This window comes from Phyllobates terribilis, unplaced genomic scaffold (assembly GCF_046119375.1).
Source record: "Phyllobates terribilis strain yellow unplaced genomic scaffold, ASM4611937v1 Scaffold_2__4_contigs__length_985480577, whole genome shotgun sequence".
Classification (NCBI taxonomy): domain Eukaryota; kingdom Metazoa; phylum Chordata; class Amphibia; order Anura; family Dendrobatidae; genus Phyllobates; species Phyllobates terribilis.
In genome coordinates, this window is record NW_027362762.1 from 960,451,633 (window position 1) to 960,473,683 (window position 22,051).

At 46.5% G+C, this 22,051-nt stretch overlaps 1 protein-coding gene across 2 annotated transcripts in view; it reads left to right on the forward strand.

Moving 5' to 3' along the window:
* The window catches only part of LSAMP (limbic system associated membrane protein), a 1,076,006-nt gene that overhangs the window by 1,040,862 nt on the left and 13,093 nt on the right, over positions 1–22,051 (forward strand). The window contains exon 8 of one of the 2 annotated variants that reach the window (XM_073668587.1): positions 12,094–12,126. The exons of the other annotated variant lie outside the window; for it this stretch is intronic. Within the exon in view, the coding sequence (XP_073524688.1) occupies positions 12,094–12,126 (33 nt within the window). The remainder of the gene's footprint in view (positions 1–12,093; positions 12,127–22,051) is intronic. 2 annotated transcript variants of the gene reach the window in all.

Sequence of the window (22,051 nt, forward strand, 5' to 3'; positions counted from 1 at the left end):
TGAACTGCCTCCCGCCATCATAGACACTCCTTTTAATGATGCTCCAGAGGTTCTGAATGGGGTAGAGGTCAGGGGAGCATGGGGGTCACACCATAAGTTTGTCCCCTTTTATGCCCATAGCAGCCAGAGATGCAGATGTGTTATGTGCAGCATGAGACGGGGCAAATTCAATGGACGAGAGAGTTCAGAAGCTCCTTTCGAACAAGGGGTCCTATGTGCAAATGTAACATCACCTAGAATAAAGTTTTGAGTTGAAAACTGTTTGATTTCAGTGTGTAATAACCTGCTAATGCTTAGAATTTCAAAAATGACCATTTTTTTTGTTCTTTATTAAAATGAAAAGGTTGAAAACTCTGCTGTGCATAATAATTTGGAACATGCATTTTGAGTGCAGTTTGAGTTTTTTATTTTTTTAAAAATATCCTGTTATCATAGGCAGTTTATACAAAAACCTTTCAATTGTACTCCAATAGTTATTTGACTGGAAAATTACAATGACTGCAATTCATATAGGTAATTTGGGAAAATCTGAGAAAATATTATTTGCATAATAATTTGGAACACAGTGTAGAGTCATTACACACAGACTGATCTATTTCACGTGTTTATTTCTGTTATGATGATTATGGCTTGAAAACACAAAGAAGCTGCGGCCATTGTCTCCTAACGTTCCAGCCCCTTATCCCACCAGGACATCTCTACAATCTCAGCACCCGGGGGGGGACAGTGGACCCCATGTCTCCTTATCATTAGCGTTCTGAGTAATGGATTACCGACACGTTGTCTGGTGGAGGTACCAGCCCTGGATACAACTTCTGCGCAGCCCCCGTAAACAGTTAATGACAGATCCCATTTACATTATTGCTGCCCCATTAGACAGAGCTGAGACCCCCGGCGTTCTCCTCGTCTGTCTCATCTATGTATCTGCCAGCGGCTGGAAAAATAGACTTTCATCATAATTCACTATTCAGTCAAAGTGATGGACGTGTCAATGCAGAATCTGCACCGAAGGGGGAGGGGTATACGGGTGTATGTAGCTATATGGGATATCATGTACTATAATGGGAGGTGAGACGATCTGCACCGAGTGGGGGAGGGGTATACAGGTGTATATAGCTATATGGGATATCCTGTACTATAATGGAAGGTGAGACGATCTGCACCGAGCGGAGGAGGGGTATACGGGTTGTCAAGGATCCCAACACACACAGAGGGACGACACCAGGGAGATCACGCAATATCTCACCGTGCCGTCACGCTGTCCGTATTCATCTGGAGTCACAAGCACGTGATCCAGACTACTCTCTATGTAGGTATCAGTAAGCAACCAGTGAGCGTATGGCGTCACACCTCGGGGATTCCAAAGCCTGAAATCCGTGTTTAACGCCCTCCGTATCGTCACTGTCAGCTTTGCGATAGCCCAATTATTATTAATATTCGCTGCCACCACCGGCCGAGTTTTAAATATAATACAGGCCTGGCCGGACGCCTGCGTTTTGGTAGCGTATATGGCTTCGTGGAAGGGAACGATTACAGAACAAAAGATGTTTAATCCAAAAGGAATGCAGTGTTTAGGAAACATATATACATAAGGATGTTACAAAGGAGACATTAAAATACATATGCAGTTACATAAAATAAACAGGATGAAAGAAGATAGCTTACACTATACAATCGCGGAGATGATTCAATATAGGTGGAGGAGGGGCTCCCCAGTTGGATTATGCTGTTATTGAACAGGACCCGTTGCTTATAATTCTTATTCCCCCCCTGGCAATGAGTGCTTCTGTACTGTCCATGAGTTCTCTTATACTTAAGGGGAGATCTGGCCACACACCCCTTGTGGTGACATCATGTGGGCCGGTCTCCAGCCTGTACATTTTTTATTAAAAACGCTAACTTCGGCGATAACGCATCGCTCGTTGATCGCAGAAGCTTGCGAACTATGCCATTTTTTTCCTTATGATTTTATCTTTATTTAGAAACCACACATCACATAGCTGCAGTCTGCTATTTTGTTGTTTTTGCGCTACAGCTCCCTGATTTTCCTTACAGCCCTGGAAAACTACCTATACATTCCTGGGCTGATTTGGTCACTAAACATATGGGTCCTGTTACTGTCAGACGTATGGAACTCACAATATTTCATAGTTCATATCTGAGTCAGCGCGTCTGCAAATTTCCCTTTGAGGCTCAGGAAGCAGCCTCACGGTTACACGCAATCCTGCGCTTTAATTACCTCCTGCATCTTTCAGAGACAAGATGCTTGCTTCCTAACTAAGTTATAACACTCCTTGGCTGGCATTGTTTGCATAAGCTATTTCTCAGGCGTGTGTTAATTGGGGCTTTTGTGCTGAGGAAAATGGGACAGCTCGGTGCTGACAAGTGGTGAGGGGAGTAAACATCTATATCAGGCAAATATGGAAGAACATTTTCCTGACACGGGTGTATATAGCTATATGGGATATCCTGTAATATAATGGGAGGTGAGACGATCTGCACCAAGCGGGGGAGGGGTATACGGGTGTATGTAGCTATATGGGATATCATGTACTATAATGGGAGGTGAAACGATCTGCACTGAGCGGGGGTGGGGTATACGGGTGTATATAGCTATATGGGATATCCTGTAATGTAATGGGCAGTGAGACGATCTGCACCGAGCGGGGGAGGGGTATACGGGTGTATATAGCTATATGGGATATCCTGTAATACAATGGGAGGTGAGACGATCTGCACCAAGCGGGGGAGGGGTATACGAGTGTATATAGCTATATGGGATATCCTGTAATTTAATGGGCGGTGAAACGATCTGCACCGAGCAGAGGAGGGGTATACGGGTGTATATAGCTATATGGGATGTCCTGTAATACAATGGGAGGTGAGACGATCTGCACCGAGCGGGGGAGGGGTATACGGGTGTATATAGCTATATGGAATGTCCTGTAATATAATGGGCGGTGAAACGATCTGCACCGAGCGGAGGAGGGGTATACGGGTGTATATAGCTATATGGGATATCAGGTACTATAATGAGAGGTGAGACAAACTGCATCGAGCAGAGGAGGGGTATACGGGTGTATGTAGCTATATAAGATATCATGTGCTATAATGGGAGGTGAGACGAACTGCATCGAGCGGAGGAGGGGTATACGGCTGTATGTAGCTATATAAGATATCATGTACTATAATGGGAGGTGAGACGATCTGCACTGAGCGGAGGAGGGGTATACGGCTGTATGTAGCTATATAAGATATCATGTACTATAATGGGCGGTGAGACGATCTGCACTGAGCGGAGGAGGGGTATACGAGTGTATGTAGCTATATAAGATATCATGTACTATAATGGGCGGTGAGACGATCTGCACTGAGCGGAGGAGGGGTATACGGCTGTATGTAGCTATATAAGATATCATGTACTATAATGGGCGGTGAGACGATCTGCACTGAGTGGAGGAGGGGTATACGAGTGTATGTAGCTATATAAGATATCATGTACTATAATGGGCGGTGAGACGATCTGCACTGAGCGGAGGAGGGGTATACGGCTGTATGTAGCTATATAAGATATCATGTGCTATAATGGGCGGTGAGACGATCTCCCAAAAGTTATTTCAGGCGGATTTGCTCTATTCGGTCGACAGATTCCAAATAAAATCGGTCTGAAGCTGAACTGTTCTGATTCCCATGAGAAGAGGTTTATTATGCTCTGATGTCTCTCGAGAACCCAATGCCGGGACAGAAGGGGTTTTTGCCGCCTCCACTGTCACTGCAGCTTCCTGGTCCTCGGTGCCGGTCTTCAGCGATTGACTGTCACAGCAGCAGCATTGGGATAAGGACTGGTCCTCCGACCTGTGCATGACTCCACCATAGAGGAGCCAGCTGATTAGCCAATAGAAAGTAGGGAACTTATTCAAGCGTCATAGAAGGGGTAATAAACTCCAAATCCTCCTGTCCTGGGTGACCTTGCTCTTCTTAAGACCAGCTGCCCGTGAAGTCCTTTTGGCAATGATCCATGGGAAAAGTATGCAAATGAGCTCTTTCCCAGAAGGAAATAAAATCATCTCGCTAGTGCCACCTGTTGGAGGGCAGTTACCCTGAAAGTCAATATTATGCTTAGTGGCAAGGCTCATTAAAGGGATAGACGTTGACTCACGGGGAGCCGCCTCCTCTTGTAGATGAGAATTTGTTGTAATCCCTTGCTGGTAGTGGGACACAACAAGCCATCCTGCTATAACGGGGGTATTTCGATATAGAGCAAAAGCAGCAAACTAAGGCCTCAATTTAACAAACAGTTTTTCAGCAGAATTCTGTTTTAAAACTTTTTGAAAGGTCACAAATATTTTGCACAACTGTTTATTGGTTCCAAGTGTGCATCATGTTCACCAGATTCAAAGGTGGTGTGCTGTCCCGGTGCAGGGCGCTGCCTCAGTCCATCCAAGAAATCAAAAGTGTAAAAAAAATGTTCACTTTCTCGTATTCTGTGCCTGTAATACATACAACTAGCCACTAGATGGCAGGATTTGCAGATCCGACTGCAGTTTTATACAACTAGAAGAAGCCTCACAAGTAGAGATGAGCGGTGTTCGACTAGAACTGTCCGCCAATCTCAAATTCGAGCTGTTTTGGGCGGTGTTCGAGTTGTTCGACGAACCCGAACGATTTGCAAAAAATTCGGCTGTTCGAGGTTATGTTCGATAACTGTTCGTGCACCAAAAGCGTGTCCTGCATGTCTGGCGCTATTTAGAGCACCAATCATGCAGGGATTGTCTGCCACTCACTGTAATGCCACAGCCATGGTGGTTGTGGCATTACAGTGATTGCCCAAATCGATGGGAACAGTGCCAACAGTGAAACATGAAAAGCCGGCAATTCAGCAGCGGCATACACCGGTACCCGACAATTTAGAACCGAAAGAATAGAGCTTCACACATAGATTAGATAGATAGAAACATGTCAGTCACACATATAAGAAGCACAGTGACAGTGTTGCTTACTGTACTTGTCATTTAGTGTAAAGGATTTATCAAAAAAAATAATAGTGTTTTCATGCACCGTCTCTTTAAAAAAGCCGGCCGGCAATTCAGCATCTGTACCCGACAATTTAGAATAGAAGGAATAGAGAATCACACATAGATTAGATAGATAGAAACATGTCAGCCACATATATACGAAGTACAGTGACAGTGTTGCTTACTGTACTTGTCATTTAGTGTAAAGGATTTATTAAAAAATATAATAGTGTTTTCGTGCACCGTCTCTTTAAAAAAGCCGGCCGGCAATTCAGCAGCGGTACCCGACAATTTATAACAGACAGAATAGAGCTTCACACATAGATTAGATAGATAGAAACATGTCAGCCACATATATACGAAGTACAGTGACAGTGTTGCTTACTGTAATTGTCATTTAGTGTAAAGGATTTATCAAAAAAAATAATAGTGTTTTCATGCACCGTCTCTTTAAAAAAGCCGGCCGGCAATTCAGCATCTGTACCCGACAATTTATAACAGACAGAATAGAGCTTCACACATAGATTAGATAGATAGAAACATGTCAGTCACATATATAATAAGTACAGTGACAGTGTTGGTTACTGTACTTGTCATTTAGTATTAAAATAAAGGATTTATTATTAAAAAAAATTGGCGTGGGGTTCCCCGTAATTTTAGTCTCTAGCGGAGGTTAAGCAGACAGCTGGGGCAGATGTTTGAAGCCTGGGAAGGGGGTAATACCCACGGAGCTTCCCAGACTACTAATATCAGCCCCCAGCTGAATACCTAACCTTTACTAGCTATTAAAATGGGGGACCCCCCAAAAAAATGACGTGGGGTCCCCCCTAATTTAATAGCTAGTTCATTGGACATGAATGAGCTCACCTCATGCACGTCACTGACAGCGTGGGAGAATTCTCACGCTGTAGCGCTGAGTGCAGGAGAATTTTCCCACGCTGTCAGTGACGTGCATGAGGTGAGCTGAGATCATTGGACATGAATGAGCTCACCTCATGCACGTCACTGACAGCGTGGGAAAATTCTCCTGCACTCAGCGCTTCAGCGTGAGAATTTTCCCACGCTGTCAGTGACGTGCATGAGGTGAGCTCATTCATGTCCATTGAACTCAGCTGACCTCATGTACGTCACTGACAGCGTGGGAGAATTTTCACGCTGAAGTGCTGAGTGCAGGAGAATTCTCCCACGCTGTCAGTGACGTGCATGAGGTGCGCCGAGTTCATTGGACATGAGCTTGTCTCATCTTTATGCCGTCACAGCGAGACACTGAGGAGCGCAAGCATGCCTGCGCTTCTGAGTGTCCGCGGGATGACAGGCTGGATGGCAGCGTTCTGCTGCGGTCCAGCCTGTCATCTCGATGTAGCAGAGCTGAAGCTGTCGTGGGAACCATGGAAAGGTAAGGATGAGGTTGCTTTATTATTTTTCTTTTATTGCAGAAGACATTGGCTTCAGCTGGAATGGGCGTGACGGTAAGTATGGTTTAATTTAGAACAATAAAGGATTGTGTCTTTATTTCAATTAAAGGACTTTTTTGTGGGTGTTGTGTTTTTTTAAATACTTTACTAGAAATTCATGGCGGTCATGTCTAATATTGGCGTGACCCCATGAATTTCGGGCTTAGGGCCAGCTGATAATGCCAAGCTGGCCTTAACCCCTTTATTACCCAGTGAGCCACCGCACCAGGGCCCTGGATGAGTTGGGTACAGCGCCAGAAGATGGCGCTTCTATGAACGCGCCATTTTCCGGGGCGGCTGCGGACTGCAATTTGCAGCGGGTGGGGCCCAGAAAGCTTGGGCCTCCCTGCGCTGCGGATTCCAGCCCCCAGCTGCCTAGTTGTACCTGGCTGGGCACAAAAATAGGGCGAAGCCCCACGCATTTTTTTTTTTAAATTATTTCATGAAATTCATGGAATAATTAAGAAAAAAAGGGCTTCCCTATATTGTTGTGTCCAACCAGGTACAAATAGGCAGCTGGTGGTTGGGGGCAGCCTGTTCCTGCCTGCTGTACCTGGCTGGACACAAATATAGTGCGAAGCCCCACGTCAATTTTTTTTTAATTATTTCATGAAATAATTTTTTTAAAAAAGGGCTTCCCTATATTGTTGTGTCCGGCCAGGTACAAATAGGCAGCTGGTGGTTGGGGGCAGCCCGTTCCTGCCTGCTGTACCTGACTGGACACAAATATAGGGCGAAGCCCCACGTCAATTTTTTTTAAATTATTTCAGGAAATTCATGAAATAATGAAAAAAAAATTGATGTGGGGCTTCGCCCTATATTTGTGTCCAGTCAGGTACAGCAGGCAGGAACAGGCTGCCCCCAACCACCAGCTGCCTATTTGTACCTAGCCGGACACAACAATATAGGGAAGCCCTTTTTTTCTTAATTATTCCATGAATTTCATGAAATAATTAAAAAAAAAATACGTGGAGCTTCGCCCTATTTTTGTGTCCAGCCAGGTACAACTAGGCAGCTGGGGGCTGGAATCTGCAGCGCAGGGAGGCCCAAGCTTTCTGGGCCCCACCCGCTGCAAATTGCAGTCCGCAGCCGCCCCGGAAAATGGCGCGTTCATAGAAGCGCCATCTTCTGGCGCTGTACCCAACTCATCCAGGGCCCTGGTGCGGTGGCTCACTGGGTAATAAAGGGGTTAAGGCCAGCTTGGCATTATCAGCTGGCCCTAAGCCCGAAATTCATGGGGTCACGCCAATATTAGACATGACCACCATGAATTTCTAGTAAAGTATTTAAAAAAAACACAACACCCACAAAAAAGTCCTTTAATTGAAATAAACACACAATTCTTTATTGTTCTAAATTAAACCATACTTACCGCCACGCCCATTCCAGCTGAAGCCAACGATCTCCTGCAATAAAAGTAAAATAATAAAGCAACATCATCCTTACCTTTCCATGGCTCCCACGACAGCTTCAGCTCTGCTACATCGAGATGACAGGCTGGACCGCAGCAGAACGCTGCCATCCAGCCTGTCATCCCGCAGACACTGAGAAGCGCAGGCATGCTTGCGCTACTCAGTGTCTGGCTGTGACGGCATCCAGATGAGCCGAGGTCATGTCCAATGAACTCGGCTCACCTCATGCACGTCACTGACAGCGTGGGAAAATTCTCATGCTGAAGCGCTGAGTGCAGGAGAATTTTCCCACGCTGTCAGTGACGTACATGAGGTGAGCCGAGTTCATTGTCGGCTCATCTGGATGCCGTCACAGTCAGACACTGAGGAGCGCAAGCATGCCTGCGCTTCTCAGTGTGTGCGGCATGGCAAGCTGGATGGCAGCGTTCTGCTGCGGTCCAGCCTGTCATCTCGATGTAGCAGAGCTGGAGCTGTCCTGGGAACCATGGAAAGGTAAGGATGAGGTTGCTTTATTATTTTTCTTTTATTGCAGGAGATCGTTGGCTTCAGCTGGAATGGGCGTGATGGTAAGTATGGTTTAATTTAGAACAATAAAGAATTGTGTGTTTATTTCAATTAAAGGACTTTATTCTGGGTGTTTGTGTTTTTTTTTAACTTTGACTATGGGGTTAGTAATGGGGGTGTCTTATAGACGCCTCTCCATTACTAACCTGGGCTTGATGTCAGCTGGCATTATAAGCTGACATCAACCCCAGCCCTATTACCCCACTGCCACCGCACCAGGGCAGCGTGGAAGAGCGAGGCTAAGTGCCAGAATTGGCGCATTCTAAGGATGCGCCATTTCTGGGGCGGCTGAGGGCTGGTGTTTCTAGCCTGGGAGGGGGCCAATATTCATGGCTCCCTTCCTGGGCTATTAATATCAGCCCCCAGCTGTCTGCCTAGCCTTTGCTAGCTATTAAATTAGGGGGGACCCCACGTCATTTTTTTTGGGGGGTCCTCCATTTTAATAGCTAGTAAAGGCTAGGTATTCAGCTGGGGGCTGATATTAGTAGCCTGGGAAGCTCCGTGGGTATTACCCCCTTCCCAGGCTTCAAACATCTGCCCCAGCTGTCTGCTTAACCTCCGCTAGAGACTAAAATTACGGGGAACCCCACGCCAATTTTTTTTAATAATAAATCCTTTATTTTAATACTAAATGACAAGTACAGTAACCAACACTATCACTGTACTTCATATATATGTGACTGACATGTTTCTATCTATCTAATCTATGTGTGAAGCTCTATTCTGTCTGTTATAAATTGTCGGGTACCGCTGCTGAATTGCCGGCCGGCTTTTTTAAAGAGACGGTGCACGAAAACACTATTATATTTTTTAATAAATCCTTTGCAGTAAATGACAAGTACAGTAAGCAACACTGTCACAGTACTTCATATATATGTGACTGACATATTTCTATCTATCTAATCTATGTGTGAAGCTCTATTCTGTCTGTTATAAATTGTCGGGTACCGCTGCTGAATTGCCGGCCGGCTTTTTTAAAGAGACGGTGCACGAAAACACTATTATATTTTTTAATAAATCCTTTGCAGTAAATGACAAGTACAGTAAGCAACACTGTCACAGTACTTCATATATATGTGACTGACATATTTCTATCTATCTAATCTATGTGTGAAGCTCTATTCTGTCTGTTATAAATTGTCGGGTACCGCTGCTGAATTGCCGGCCGGCTTTTTTAAAGAGACGGTGCACGAAAACACTATTATATTTTTTAATAAATCCTTTACACTAAATGACAAGTACAGTAAGCAACACTGTCACTGTACTTCGTATATATGTGGCTGACATGTTTCTATCTATCTAATCTATGTGTGATTCTCTATTCCTTCTATTCTAAATTGTCGGGTACCGCTGCTGAATTGCCGGCCGGCTTTTTTAAAGAGACGGTGCACGAAAACACTATTATATTTTTTAATAAATCCTTTACACTAAATGACAAGTACAGTAACCAACACTGTCACTGTACTTCATATATATGTGACTGACATGTTTCTATCTATCTAATCTATGTGTGATTCTCTATTCCTTCTATTCTAAATTGTCGGGTACCGCTGCTGAATTGCCGGCCGGCTTTTTTAAAGAGACGGTGCACGAAAACACTATTATATTTTTTAATAAATCCTTTACACTAAATGACAAGTACAGTAACCAACACTGTCACTGTACTTCATATATATGTGACTGACATGTTTCTATCTATCTAATCTATGTGTGATTCTCTATTCCTTCTATTCTAAATTGTCGGGTACAGATGCTGAATTGCCGGCCGGCTTTTTTAAAGAGACGGTGCATGAAAACACTATTATTTTTTTAAATAAATTCTTTGCAGTAAATGACAAGTACAGTAAGCAACACTGTCACAGTACTTCATATATATGTGACTGACATGTTTCTATCTATCTAATCTATGTGTGATGCTCTATTCTGTCTGTTATAAATTGTCGGGTACCGCTGCTGAATTGCCGGCCGGCTTTTTTAAAGAGACGGTGCACGAAAACACTATTATATTTTTTAATAAATCCTTTACACTAAATGACAAGTACAGTAAGCAACACTGTCACTGTACTTCATATATATGTGACTGACATGTTTCTATCTATCTAATCTATGTGTGATGCTCTATTCCTTCATGTCTAAATTGTCGGGTACCGGTGTATGCCGCTGCTGAATTGCCGGCCGGCTTTTTTAAAGAAAGCGTCTTCTGAGCAGTTTGTCAGCTTTTGGACACCTTTGAAGGTGTTTTCTATGTGTTCCTATGTGTTTTTGTTTGCCTGCCATTGGTTTTAACGGTGTTCGACGGTGTTCTAAGGTGTTCGACGAACAGTTAGACGAACAGTTCGACGAACAGTTCCTCGAACATCCCGGTGTTCGACGAACCGAACCGAACCCGAACACTATGGGGGTGGCTCAACACTACTCACAAGGCCTCTCCAGCTCTAATCGTATAATGAAATTTGCTCCTTAATTTACATTTTCTTATCATTTCTAAACATGTTTACTGTCAGTGAATGGGAACGTTTCTGTTTACATTATAAGGCCACGGCCCCACTCTCAGTATTCGGTCAGTATTCGGTCAGTATTTTTTCTCAGGAGTGGGAGCCAAAACCAGGAGTGGGTGATAAATGCAGAATTGGTGACTTGTTTCTATTATACCTTTTCCCTGATTGTTCCTCACCTGGTTTTGGTCCCCATTCCTGAGAAAAAATACTGACTGAATACTGACCAAATACTGATAGTGGGGCAGTGGCCTTAGGCTTATAACCTGTACAGACCTAAAGCTATGTTCACACAGTTGTTTTTTTTTGCAGTGGGGTTTTTTTCAGCATGAAAAACTCATTTTTGATGCATTTTTTAATGCGTTTTTCACTCACTTTTTTAATGCATTTAGTTGAAAAGGATAAAAATAAACACAGCGGAACAGCTGAAAGAATTGACGTGCTACAGCTAAAAAAAAAAAGCTCAAAAAACAGATTTTATGAGTCTCATATATTTTGCTGCTAACGTAAAATGCACAAAAAATAAAGAGTGAAATCGCTGTCAGTAAGATCTTCTGTATAATTCTTACAGTTCAAGGTTTGTTACAATTGTATCCAACCTAAAGTATCCTCAGTCCCCAGACTGATACATTTCATCTGCACTGATACACTGTAACAAACTATCATGGAGACATGTTTGCTGCTGAGTCGATGGTCTATACTGGATACGTTGTAACAATCCTTCTATAGATCTGGATAAGTTCTCTACATGTAAGTAATTACTGACTGCAAATAGAGAGCTTGAAAATGGGGAACAGTGGAAAGAACTCCAAATAAATTAGAAAGTTGCATAATCTACCATTATAATGTACAATGATTCTATGTTATTTACATAGGACTGCGCCAGCCCCTCTATACAAGCTGTATATGTGGATACATTGTTACTATGCAGTCCTGCTGGACACTTATCAGAAGAGGGACGCTTTAGGTTTTCTCTACCCCTCGTGGGCAGGCCCGGCTGTATTCTCCTCCTCCTTAGAGGTCATTACCATACTGTAGATATCTGGGTGCTTAGTAATTAACCAGTTCATGATCATGACTATTCATTACTAACCCATTAACCATCAGTGCAAGAGCCGGATAATGATGTATAATAATCATATTTCCCTTCTAGAAAGAGACAGCAACACCCGGTTCAAGCTGAAAGGTATAGTACAATAAAAGAGCGCCCCCTGTCTGCTCCACTCCTATATCTCTTTATCCTACCAAGAGGTTCCAGGGGTTAATTCAGAATTGTCTGATTTCATCTGTATATGTGACGTCACAGGCTGAAAGCAGCACAGAGTATTTTAGAAAAGAAATATGTTCATCTTGTGGGATGTCAACGACTGAGAGCTTAAGAAGGAGGGTACTCTCAGCAGCACAGAGGATTTCAGGAAAAGAGCATGCTGATTTTGTAGGTCACAGACTGAGAGTTACATAGTGGAAGAATCAGGGTTTCAAAGCAGAACAGAGTATTTCAGGAGAGGCGCTGCTTACTCTCCATGTTTGAGCGTCTCTGCTCCGCTACCCTACGCTCGGACAGTGAGAGCCCGTGTAAGTCGTGTGAGTGTGGATTGTTGCTTAAGCAGCAGTTCAAAGCAGCTTGTAAGGGAGCAGGAACTAGGCGGCTGAAGAAGGGCTTTCAGTCTGTGGTTTGAGAGAGAAGGAAGCATAAAAGGTAATGGAGTCTATTATAAAAAGTCATACATTGCAAAGGCTGATCAATAAATAATACAAAAAAAAGTTTGTTACTCTTTAACCTCTTCTCCCCCAGGCCATTTTCCATTGTTTTTTGTTTCCTCCCCGTCTTCCATGAGCTATAACTTTTTAAACTTCAATTAATATGGCCATGCGATGGCTTATTTTATGCGGGACGAGTTGTACTTTTGATTGACACCATTGATTTTACCATATCGTGTACTGGAAAATGGGAAAACAATTTCAAGTGCGGTGAAATTGCAAAAAAGTGCAATTCCAAAATTGTTTTTTTTTTTATCTACCAAGCTCACTATATGGTAAAACTGGCCTGCTATTTTGATTCTCCAAGTGAGTACGAGTATGCAGATAACAAACATGTATAGGTTCTTTTTTATTTAACTTCTGAAAAAAAATGTCAAAATTTGTATGAAAAAAAGTTTTTTGCATTTGTCGCCATCGTTTGTTGCCATCGTTTGTTGCCATCGTTTGTCGCCATCGTTTGTCACCATCGTTTGTTGCCATCGTTTGTCGCCATTTTCCGAGACCCGTAGCGTCTCCATTTTTTGGGATCTGGGGCCGGGTGAGAGCTTATTTTTTGCGCCATGAGCTGATATTTTTATTGATACCATTTTGGGGTAGATACGAAGATCGCATCTTATTGCATTTTATTTCAATGTTGCGGCGGCAAAGAAAACCATAATTCTGGCATTTCAATTTTTTTCTTGTTACGCCATTTACTGATCGGAAGAATTTATTTTACATTTTGTTAGATCGGACATTTCTGAATGCAGCGATACCAAATATGTGTATTTTTTATTTAATTGTATTATTTTCATTAGGGCAAAAAGGGGGGAGATTTGAACTTTTGTGTTTTTTTTTTTTCACTTTTTACTTTAGTTAATAGTCTGATCACCTGTTCTATACATAGAAGGGCTTCAGGACTGCTATATACACTGACGAGCAAAAGGGTAACAATGTTTTGAACTTTTGACTTTCAGGCTCCATATCTCACCATCCTCTACTGCTGAACGTGAGACTGCAATCATTTTGTAGACAATCATCTTGGCTATCTCATACATAAATTTGACTATTTAGCATATGATTAGTTATGCAGATTCTCGTCATGTCACTGCATTATTACTATTTTGCTCCCAGTGGTGGAAAAAATATTTTTCTTCCTGTATACTACAAGTTACAACTAGGGATGAGCGAGTAGTGAAATAATCGCTATACTCGTAACGAGTAGGTCCCAATACTCGGGTACTCGTTACGAGTAGCGAGTCCAATGCAAGTCAATGGGAAAAGTGAGTAAGCCGAGTAAGTGTCTGCTGGAGCCTATAAAGACTTCACCGCCGGCTTTCCCGTTCGGTGCTGCGCTCCCCGCTCCCTGGTGCTTCGCTCCACGCCGGGTCCTAATTTAGGATTGGGATGGGAGGCGGCGGGGGAGCAGGGAACGTACAAAATTGACAAAATCGATGGGAACAGTGCTCAATTAAACGTCAGGCAGGCAGAATTTATAGGCAGACAGACAGGCAGGGTATATAGGAGGGTGCATGAAAAACATAGCAGGGCACTAGACGGCTGGGGCAGATGTTTGAAGCCTGGGAAGGGGGTAATACCCACGGAGCTTCCCAGGCTACTAATATCAGCCCCCAGCTGAATACCTAGCCTTTACTAGCTATTAAAATGGGGGACCCCCACAAAGAAATCACGTGGGGTCCCCCCTATTTTAATAGCTATAAAAGGCTAGGCAGACAGCTGGGGGCTGATATTAATAGCCCAAGAAGGGAGCCATGAATATTGGCCCCCTCCCAGGCTAGAAACACCAGCCCTCAGCCGCCCCAGAAATGGCGCATCCATAGGATGCGCCAATTCTGGCACTTAGCCTCGCTCTTCCCACTGCCCTGTAGCGGTGGCAGTGAGGTAATAGGGCTATACCCTGCCTGCCTGTCTGCCTATATATTCTGCCTGCCATTTAATTGAGCACTGTTCCCATCGATTTGGGCAATTTTGTACGCTCTCCGCTCCCCGCCGCCTCCCATCCCGATCCTAAGTTAGGACCGGGCGGGGAGCGTACATCAGGGAGCGGGGAGTGCAGCACCGAATGGGAAAGCTGGCGGTGAAGTCTTTTCACTGCCGGCTTCCCCACCCGGGTCCTTCGCTCCCCGCTCCCTGGTGCTTTGCTCCCCGCCCGGTCTTAACGTAGGATCGGAATGGGAGGCGGTGGGGGAGTGGAGGATCGGGATGGGAGGCTGTGGGGAAGCGAGTATGGGGCTGAGTGATTGTTTAAAAGCCGGCGGCTTTTTACCACCGGCTTTTAAACAATCTTGCACCCATTTCAGCCTTTTCCTCAGCCCCCAGACCGCTTTATAGGCTCCAGCAGACACTTACTCGGCTTACTCGCATTTCCCATTGACTTACATTGTACTCGTTACTCCTGGCGAGTAACCACAAGGAAACTCGGGGAGTAACGAATAGTAACGAGTATGCTCGCTCATCATTAGTTACCACCTGTTCTCACATTCCCTAATAGCTCGGTGTGTTATTAGGTTGATTCCCAAGAAAAGAGACACAGCATCATCCAGCTCATCGATAGAGGTCTCTCAGCCAAGAAAATTGCCAAATTGCATCATGTGAGCGCCATGACAGCTGGAAGAATACAAAATGAAGTCCATCCATTCAGAAGCCAATAGGTGGACGTCCGGTCAAAATATCATAGTCAACAATCTGCTCATCACAAGGTCTATCAGTTCTGGCACGACAAACACAGCTGTGGAGGAGGCTTATAAGCTTCATAATAGTGATATCACAGACGTCCATGTATGCACCGTGTGACGCGTCTAACACAAGTCTGGAATGGTGGCCCGAAGAAAGGTGAAGATCCCTCGACTTCAATATCATCATAAGAAGCGTTGGCTCGAGTTTGCAAAAATGTCCAAAAAGTGGACGGAAGAAGATTTGAAACGGGTCTGAGCGATGAGATGAAAGTCAATAGACGAGGCTCTGATGGGAGCAAATGAATGTGGAAGAAACAAGGGAAAAAGGGGCTAACGGATGGAGAAACTGAAGGAACTGTGAAGTTTGAAGAAAGCCTGATGATATGGGATTGTTTCACAGCCAAAGGCGTTGGATACTTGACCAGGATCGATGGTGGTCTCAATGCTGAGATGGTGGTCTTCATAGACTCGAGTACTATGGGTATGAAAAGGACATCATTGTGTTCCAGCAGGACAATCATAAAAATTTAGATTTTTAGGTGCACAACCGTAACAATGCAGTGAGATGACAAGAATCTGCATAACTAATCATGTGCTAAACAGGCACAAGTCAAATTTATGTATGAGATAGACAAGATGATTATATATAAAGTGATGGTCGTCTCACGTTCAGCAGTAGAGGATGGTGAGATATGGAGCCTGAAAGTCAAAAGTTCAAAACATTGTTACCCTTTTTTCAGTGTATAGGAGAAAACAAAATCCCCTATGAACCTTGGCCACGGGCCGGCATTCACAGAAGTATCTTAATAACAGGTACAGGGGTCTTCTGCAGACCGCGATTACATGACAGGGGCACTGATGGGCGGGATTAATGACGCGTTTCTGGCTGGCACATGTAACATCCCGCTGTCAGTCATTGACAGCAGGATTTAACTGGTTAACAGCCATGGATAGAGCTTCAATCCACCCACGGCTGTTAAAGGCACATGACAGCTGATTAAATAATGTGTATCTGTGCTGTGGATACATCATAATGTGAAGAGGGGAGGTGTGGGGATATAATACTGTATTGGAAACTATGGGGACATCATAATGTGAAGAGGGGAGCTGTGGGGACATCATACTATGTGTGGGAGCTGTGGGGACCTCATACTGTGTGTGCGAGCTGTGGGAACCGCATACTGTCTGTGGCAGCTGTGGGGACAGCATACTGTCTGTGGGATCTCTGGGAACATCATACTGTGTGTGGGAGCTGTGGGGACCCCATACTGTCTGTGGCAGCTGTGAGGACAGCATACTGTGTGTAGGACCTGTAAAGACCGCATATTGTGTGCGGCAGCTGCGGGGACAGCATACTGTGTGTGGGATCTGTGGGGACCATATACTGTCTGTGGGAACCGCATACTGTCTGTGGGAGCTATGGGGACAGCATATTGTGTGTGGGAGCTGTGGGGACCCCATACTGTCTGTGGCAGCTGTGGGGACCGCATACTGTCTGTGGGAGCTGTGGGGATAGCATACTGTGTGTGGGAGCTGTGGGGACCGCATACTGTCTGTGGCAGCTGTGGGGACCGCATACTGTGTGTGGGAGCTGTGGGAAACGCATACTATCTGTGGGAGGTGTGGGAACAGAATACTGTGTGTGGGAGCTGTGGGGACCACATACTTTCTGTGGGAGCTATGAGAGCATCATACCATGTATAGGGGAGCTGTGGGGACATCATACTATGTGTGAGAGCTGTGGGGACCTCATACTGTCTGTGGCAGCTGTGGGGACCGCATACTGTCTGTGGCAGCTGTGGGGACCGCATACTGTCTGTGGCAGCTGTGGGGACCGCATACTGTCTGTGGCAGCTGTGGGGACCGCATACTGTCTGTGGCAGCTGTGGGGACCGCATACTGTCTGTGGCAGCTGTGGGGACCGCATACTGTCTGTGGGAGCTGTGGGGATAGCATACTGTGTGTGGCAGCTGTGGGGACCGCATACTGTCTGTGGCAGCTGTGGGGACCGCATAATGTCTGTGGCAGCTGTGGGGACCGCATACTGTCTGTGGCAGCTGTGGGGACCGCATACTGTGTGTGGGAGCTGTGGGAACCGCATACTATCTGTGGGAGGTGTGGGAACAGAATACTGTGTGTGAGAGCTGTGGGAACCTCATACTGTCTGTGGGAGCTGCGGGGACCGCATACTGTCTGTGGCAGCTGTGAGGATGCCATACTGTGTGTGGAACCTGTGAAGATCACATACTGTCTGTAGCAACCGTGGGCACAGCATACTGTGTGGGAACTGTAGGGATCACATACTGTCTTTGGCAGCTGTGGGGACATCATACTGTGTGTGGGAGCTTTAGGAACTGCATACTGTCTGTGGGAGCTGTGGGGACAGCATACTGTGTGTGGAAGCTATGGGGACTGCATACTGTATGTGGCAGCTTTGGGGACAACATACTGTGTGTGGGAGCTGTGGTAAGCACATACTGTCTGTGGGAGGTGTGGGAACATAATACTCTGTGTGGGAGCTGTGGGGACCGCATACTTTCTGTGGCAGCTATGAGGACATCAAAACTGTGTATAGGTGAGCTATGGGGAAATCATAATGTGAAGAGAAGAGCTGTGGGGACATCATACTATGTGTGGGAGCTGTGGGAACCACATACTGTGTGAGGGAGCTGTGGGGACCATATACTGTCTGTGGGAGCTGTGGGGATGCCATACTGTGTGTGGGAGCTGTGGGGACCACATACTGTTTGTGGCAGCTGTGGGGACAGCATATTGTGTGTGGGAACTGTGAGGACAACATACTGTCTGTGGAAACTGTGGGGACATCATACCGTGTGTGGGAAGTGTGGGGACCGCATACTGTCTGTGGCAGCTGTGGGGACAGCATACTGTGTGTGGGAGCTGTGGGGACAGCATACTGTGTGTGGGAGCTGTGGGGACAGCATACTGTGTGTGGGAGCTGTGGGGACCGCATACTGTCTGTGGCAGCTGTGGGGACAGAATACTGTGGGTGAGAGCTGTGGGAAGCACATACTATCTGTTGGAGGTGTGTGAACAGAATACTGGGTGTGGGAGCTGTGGGGACCACATACTTTCTGTGGGAGCTATGAGAACATCATACTGTGTATAGAGGAGCTGTGGGGACATTATAATGTGAAGAGGGGAGCTGTGGGGACATCATACTATATGTGGGAGCTGTGGGAACCGCATACTGTCTGTGGCAGCTGTGAGGACGCCATTCTGTGTGTGGGACCTGTGAAAACCGCATACTGTCTGTGGCAGCTGTGGGGACAGCATACTGTGTGTGGGAACTGTGGGGATCACATACTGTCTGTGGTCTGTGGGAGCTGTGGGGACATCATACTGTGTGTGGGAGCTGTGGGAACCGCATAATGTCTGTGGCAGCTGTGGGGACAGCATATTGTGAGTGGGAGCTGTGGGGACTGCATACTGTATGTGGGAGCTGTGGGAACTGCATACTATCTGTGGGAGGTGTGGGAACAGAATACTGTGTGTGGGAGCTGTGGGGACCACATACTTTCTGTGGGAGCTATGAGAGGATCATACCATGTATAGGGGAGCTGTCGGTACATCATACTATGTGTGAGAGCTGTGGGGACCTCATACTGTCTGTGGGAGCTGCGGGGACCGCATACTGTCTGTGGCAGCTGTGAGGATGCCATACTGTGTGTGGAACCTGTGAAGACCGCATACTGTCTGTAGCAACCATGGGCACAGCATACTGTGTGGGAACTGTAGGGATCACATACTGTCTTTGGCAGCTGTGGGGACATCATACTGTGTGTGGGAGCTTTAGGAACTGCATACTGTCTGTGGGAGCTGTGGGGACAGCATACTGTGTGTGGAAGCTATGGGGACTGCATACTGTATGTGGCAGCTTTGGGGACAACATACTGTGTGTGGGAGCTGTGGTAAGCACATACTATCTGTGGGAGGTGTGGGAACCACATACTGTCTGTGGGAGCTGTGGGGATGCCATACTGTGTGTGGGAACTGTGGGGACAACATACTGTCTGTGGAAACTGTGGGGACATCATACCGTGTGTGGGAGGTGTGGGGACCATATACTGTCTGTGGGAGCTGTGGGGATGCCATACTGTGTGTGGGAACTGTGGGGACAACATACTGTCTGTGGAAACTGTGGGGACATCATACCGTGTGTGGGAGGTGTGGGGACCGCATACTGTCTGTGGCAGCTGTGGGGACAGCATACTGTGTGTGGGAGCTGTGGGGACCGCATACTGTCTGTGGCAGCTGTGGGGACAGAATACTGTGGGTGAGAGCTGTGGGAAGCACATACTATCTGTTGGAGGTGTGTGAACAGAATACTGGGTGTGGGAGCTGTGGGGACCACATACTTTCTGTGGGAGCTATGAGAACATCATACTGTGTATAGAGGAGCTGTGGGGACATTATAATGTGAAGAGGGGAGCTGTGGGGGCATCATACTATATGTGGGAGCTGTGGGAACCGCATACTGTCTGTGGCAGCTGTGAGGACGCCATACTGTGTGTGGGACCTGTGAAAACCGCATACTGTCTGTGGCAGCTGTGGGGACAGCATACAGTGTGGGAACTGTGGGGATCACATACTGTCTGTGGTCTGTGGGAGCTGTGGGGACATCATACTGTGTGTGGGAGCTGTGGGAACCGCATAATGTCTGTGGCAGCTGTGGGGACAGCATATTGTGAGTGGGAGCTGTGGGGACTGCATACTGTATGTGGGAGCTGTGGGAACCGCATACTATCTGTGGGAGGTGTGGGAACAGAATACTGTGTGTGGGAGCTGTGGGGACAACATATTTTCTGTGGGAGCTATGAGAGCATCATACCATGTATAGGGGAGCTGTCGGTACATCATACTATGTGTGAGAGCTGTGGGGACCTCATACTGTCTGTAGGAGCTGCGGGGACCGCATACTGTCTGTGGCAGCTGTGAGGATGCCATACTGTGTGTGGAACCTGTGAAGACCGCATACTGTCTGTAGCAACCATGGGCACAGCATACTGTGTGGGAACTGTAGGGATCACATACTGTCTTTGGCAGCTGTGGGGACATCATACTGTGTGTGGAAGCTTTAGGAACTGCATACTGTCTGTGGGAGCTGTGGGGACAGCATACTGTGTGTGGAAGCTATGGGGACTGCATACTGTATGTGGCAGCTTTGGGGACAACATACTGTGTGTGGGAGCTGTGGTAAGCACATACTATCTGTGGGAGGTGTGGGAACCACATACTGTCTGTGGGAGCTGTGGGGATGCCATACTGTGTGTGGGAACTGTGGGGACAACATACTGTCTGTGGAAACTGTGGGGACATCATACCGTGTGTGGGAGGTGTGGGGACCATATACTGTCTGTGGGAGCTGTGGGGATGCCATACTGTGTGTGGGAACTGTGGGGACAACATACTGTCTGTGGAAACTGTGGGGACATCATACCGTGTGTGGGAGGTGTGGGGACCGCATACTGTCTGTGGCAGCTGTGGGGACAGCATACTGTGTGTGGGAGCTGTGGGGACCGCATACTGTCTGTGGCAGCTGTGGGGACAGAATACTGTGGGTGAGAGCTGTGGGAAGCACATACTATCTGTTGGAGGTGTGTGAACAGAATACTGGGTGTGGGAGCTGTGGGGACCACATACTTTCTGTGGGAGCTATGAGAACATCATACTGTGTATAGAGGAGCTGTGGGGACATTATAATGTGAAGAGGGGAGCTGTGGGGACATCATACTATATGTGGGAGCTGTGGGAACCGCATACTGTCTGTGGCAGCTGTGAGGACGCCATACTGTGTGTGGGACCTGTGAAGACCGCATACTGTCTGTGGCAGCTGTGGGGACAGCATACTGTGTGTGGGAACTGTGGGGATCACATACTGTCTGTGGAGCTGTGCGGACATCATAATGTGTGTGGGAGCTGTGGGAACCGCATAATGTCTGTGGCAGCTGTGGGGACCGCATATTGTGAGTGGGAGCTGTGGGGACTGCATACTGTATGTGGGAGCTGTGGGGACCACATACTATCTGTGGCAGCTGTGGGGACCGCATACTGTCTGTGTCAGCTGTGGCGACAGAATACTGTGTGTGGGAGTTGTGGGAACCGCATACTTTCTGTGGGAGCTATGAGGACATCAAACTGTGTATAGGTGAGCTGTGGGGACATCATAATGTGAAGAAGAGAGCTGTGGGGACATCGTGCTATGTGTGGGAGCTGTGGGAACCGCATACTGTGTGTGTGAGCTGTGAGGGCCATATACTGTCTGTGGCAGCTGTGGGGACGCCATACTGTGTGTGGGAACTGCGGGGACCACATACTGTCTGTGGAAGCTGTGGGGACATCATACTGTGTGTGGGAGCTGTGGGGACCGCATCCTCTTTTTGGCAGCTGTGGGGAAAGCATATTGTGTGTGGGAGCTGTGGGGACCACATACTATCTGAGGCAGCTGTGGGGACCCCATCTGTCTGTGGCAGCTGTGGCGACAGAATACTGTGTGTGGGAGCTGTGGGAACCACATACTATCTGTGGGAGGTGTGGGAACAGAATACTATGTGTGGGAGCTGTGGGGACCACATACTTTCTGTGGGAGCTGTGGAAACTGCATACTGTGTGTGGGAGCTGTGGGGACCATATACTGCCTGTGGCAGCAGTAGG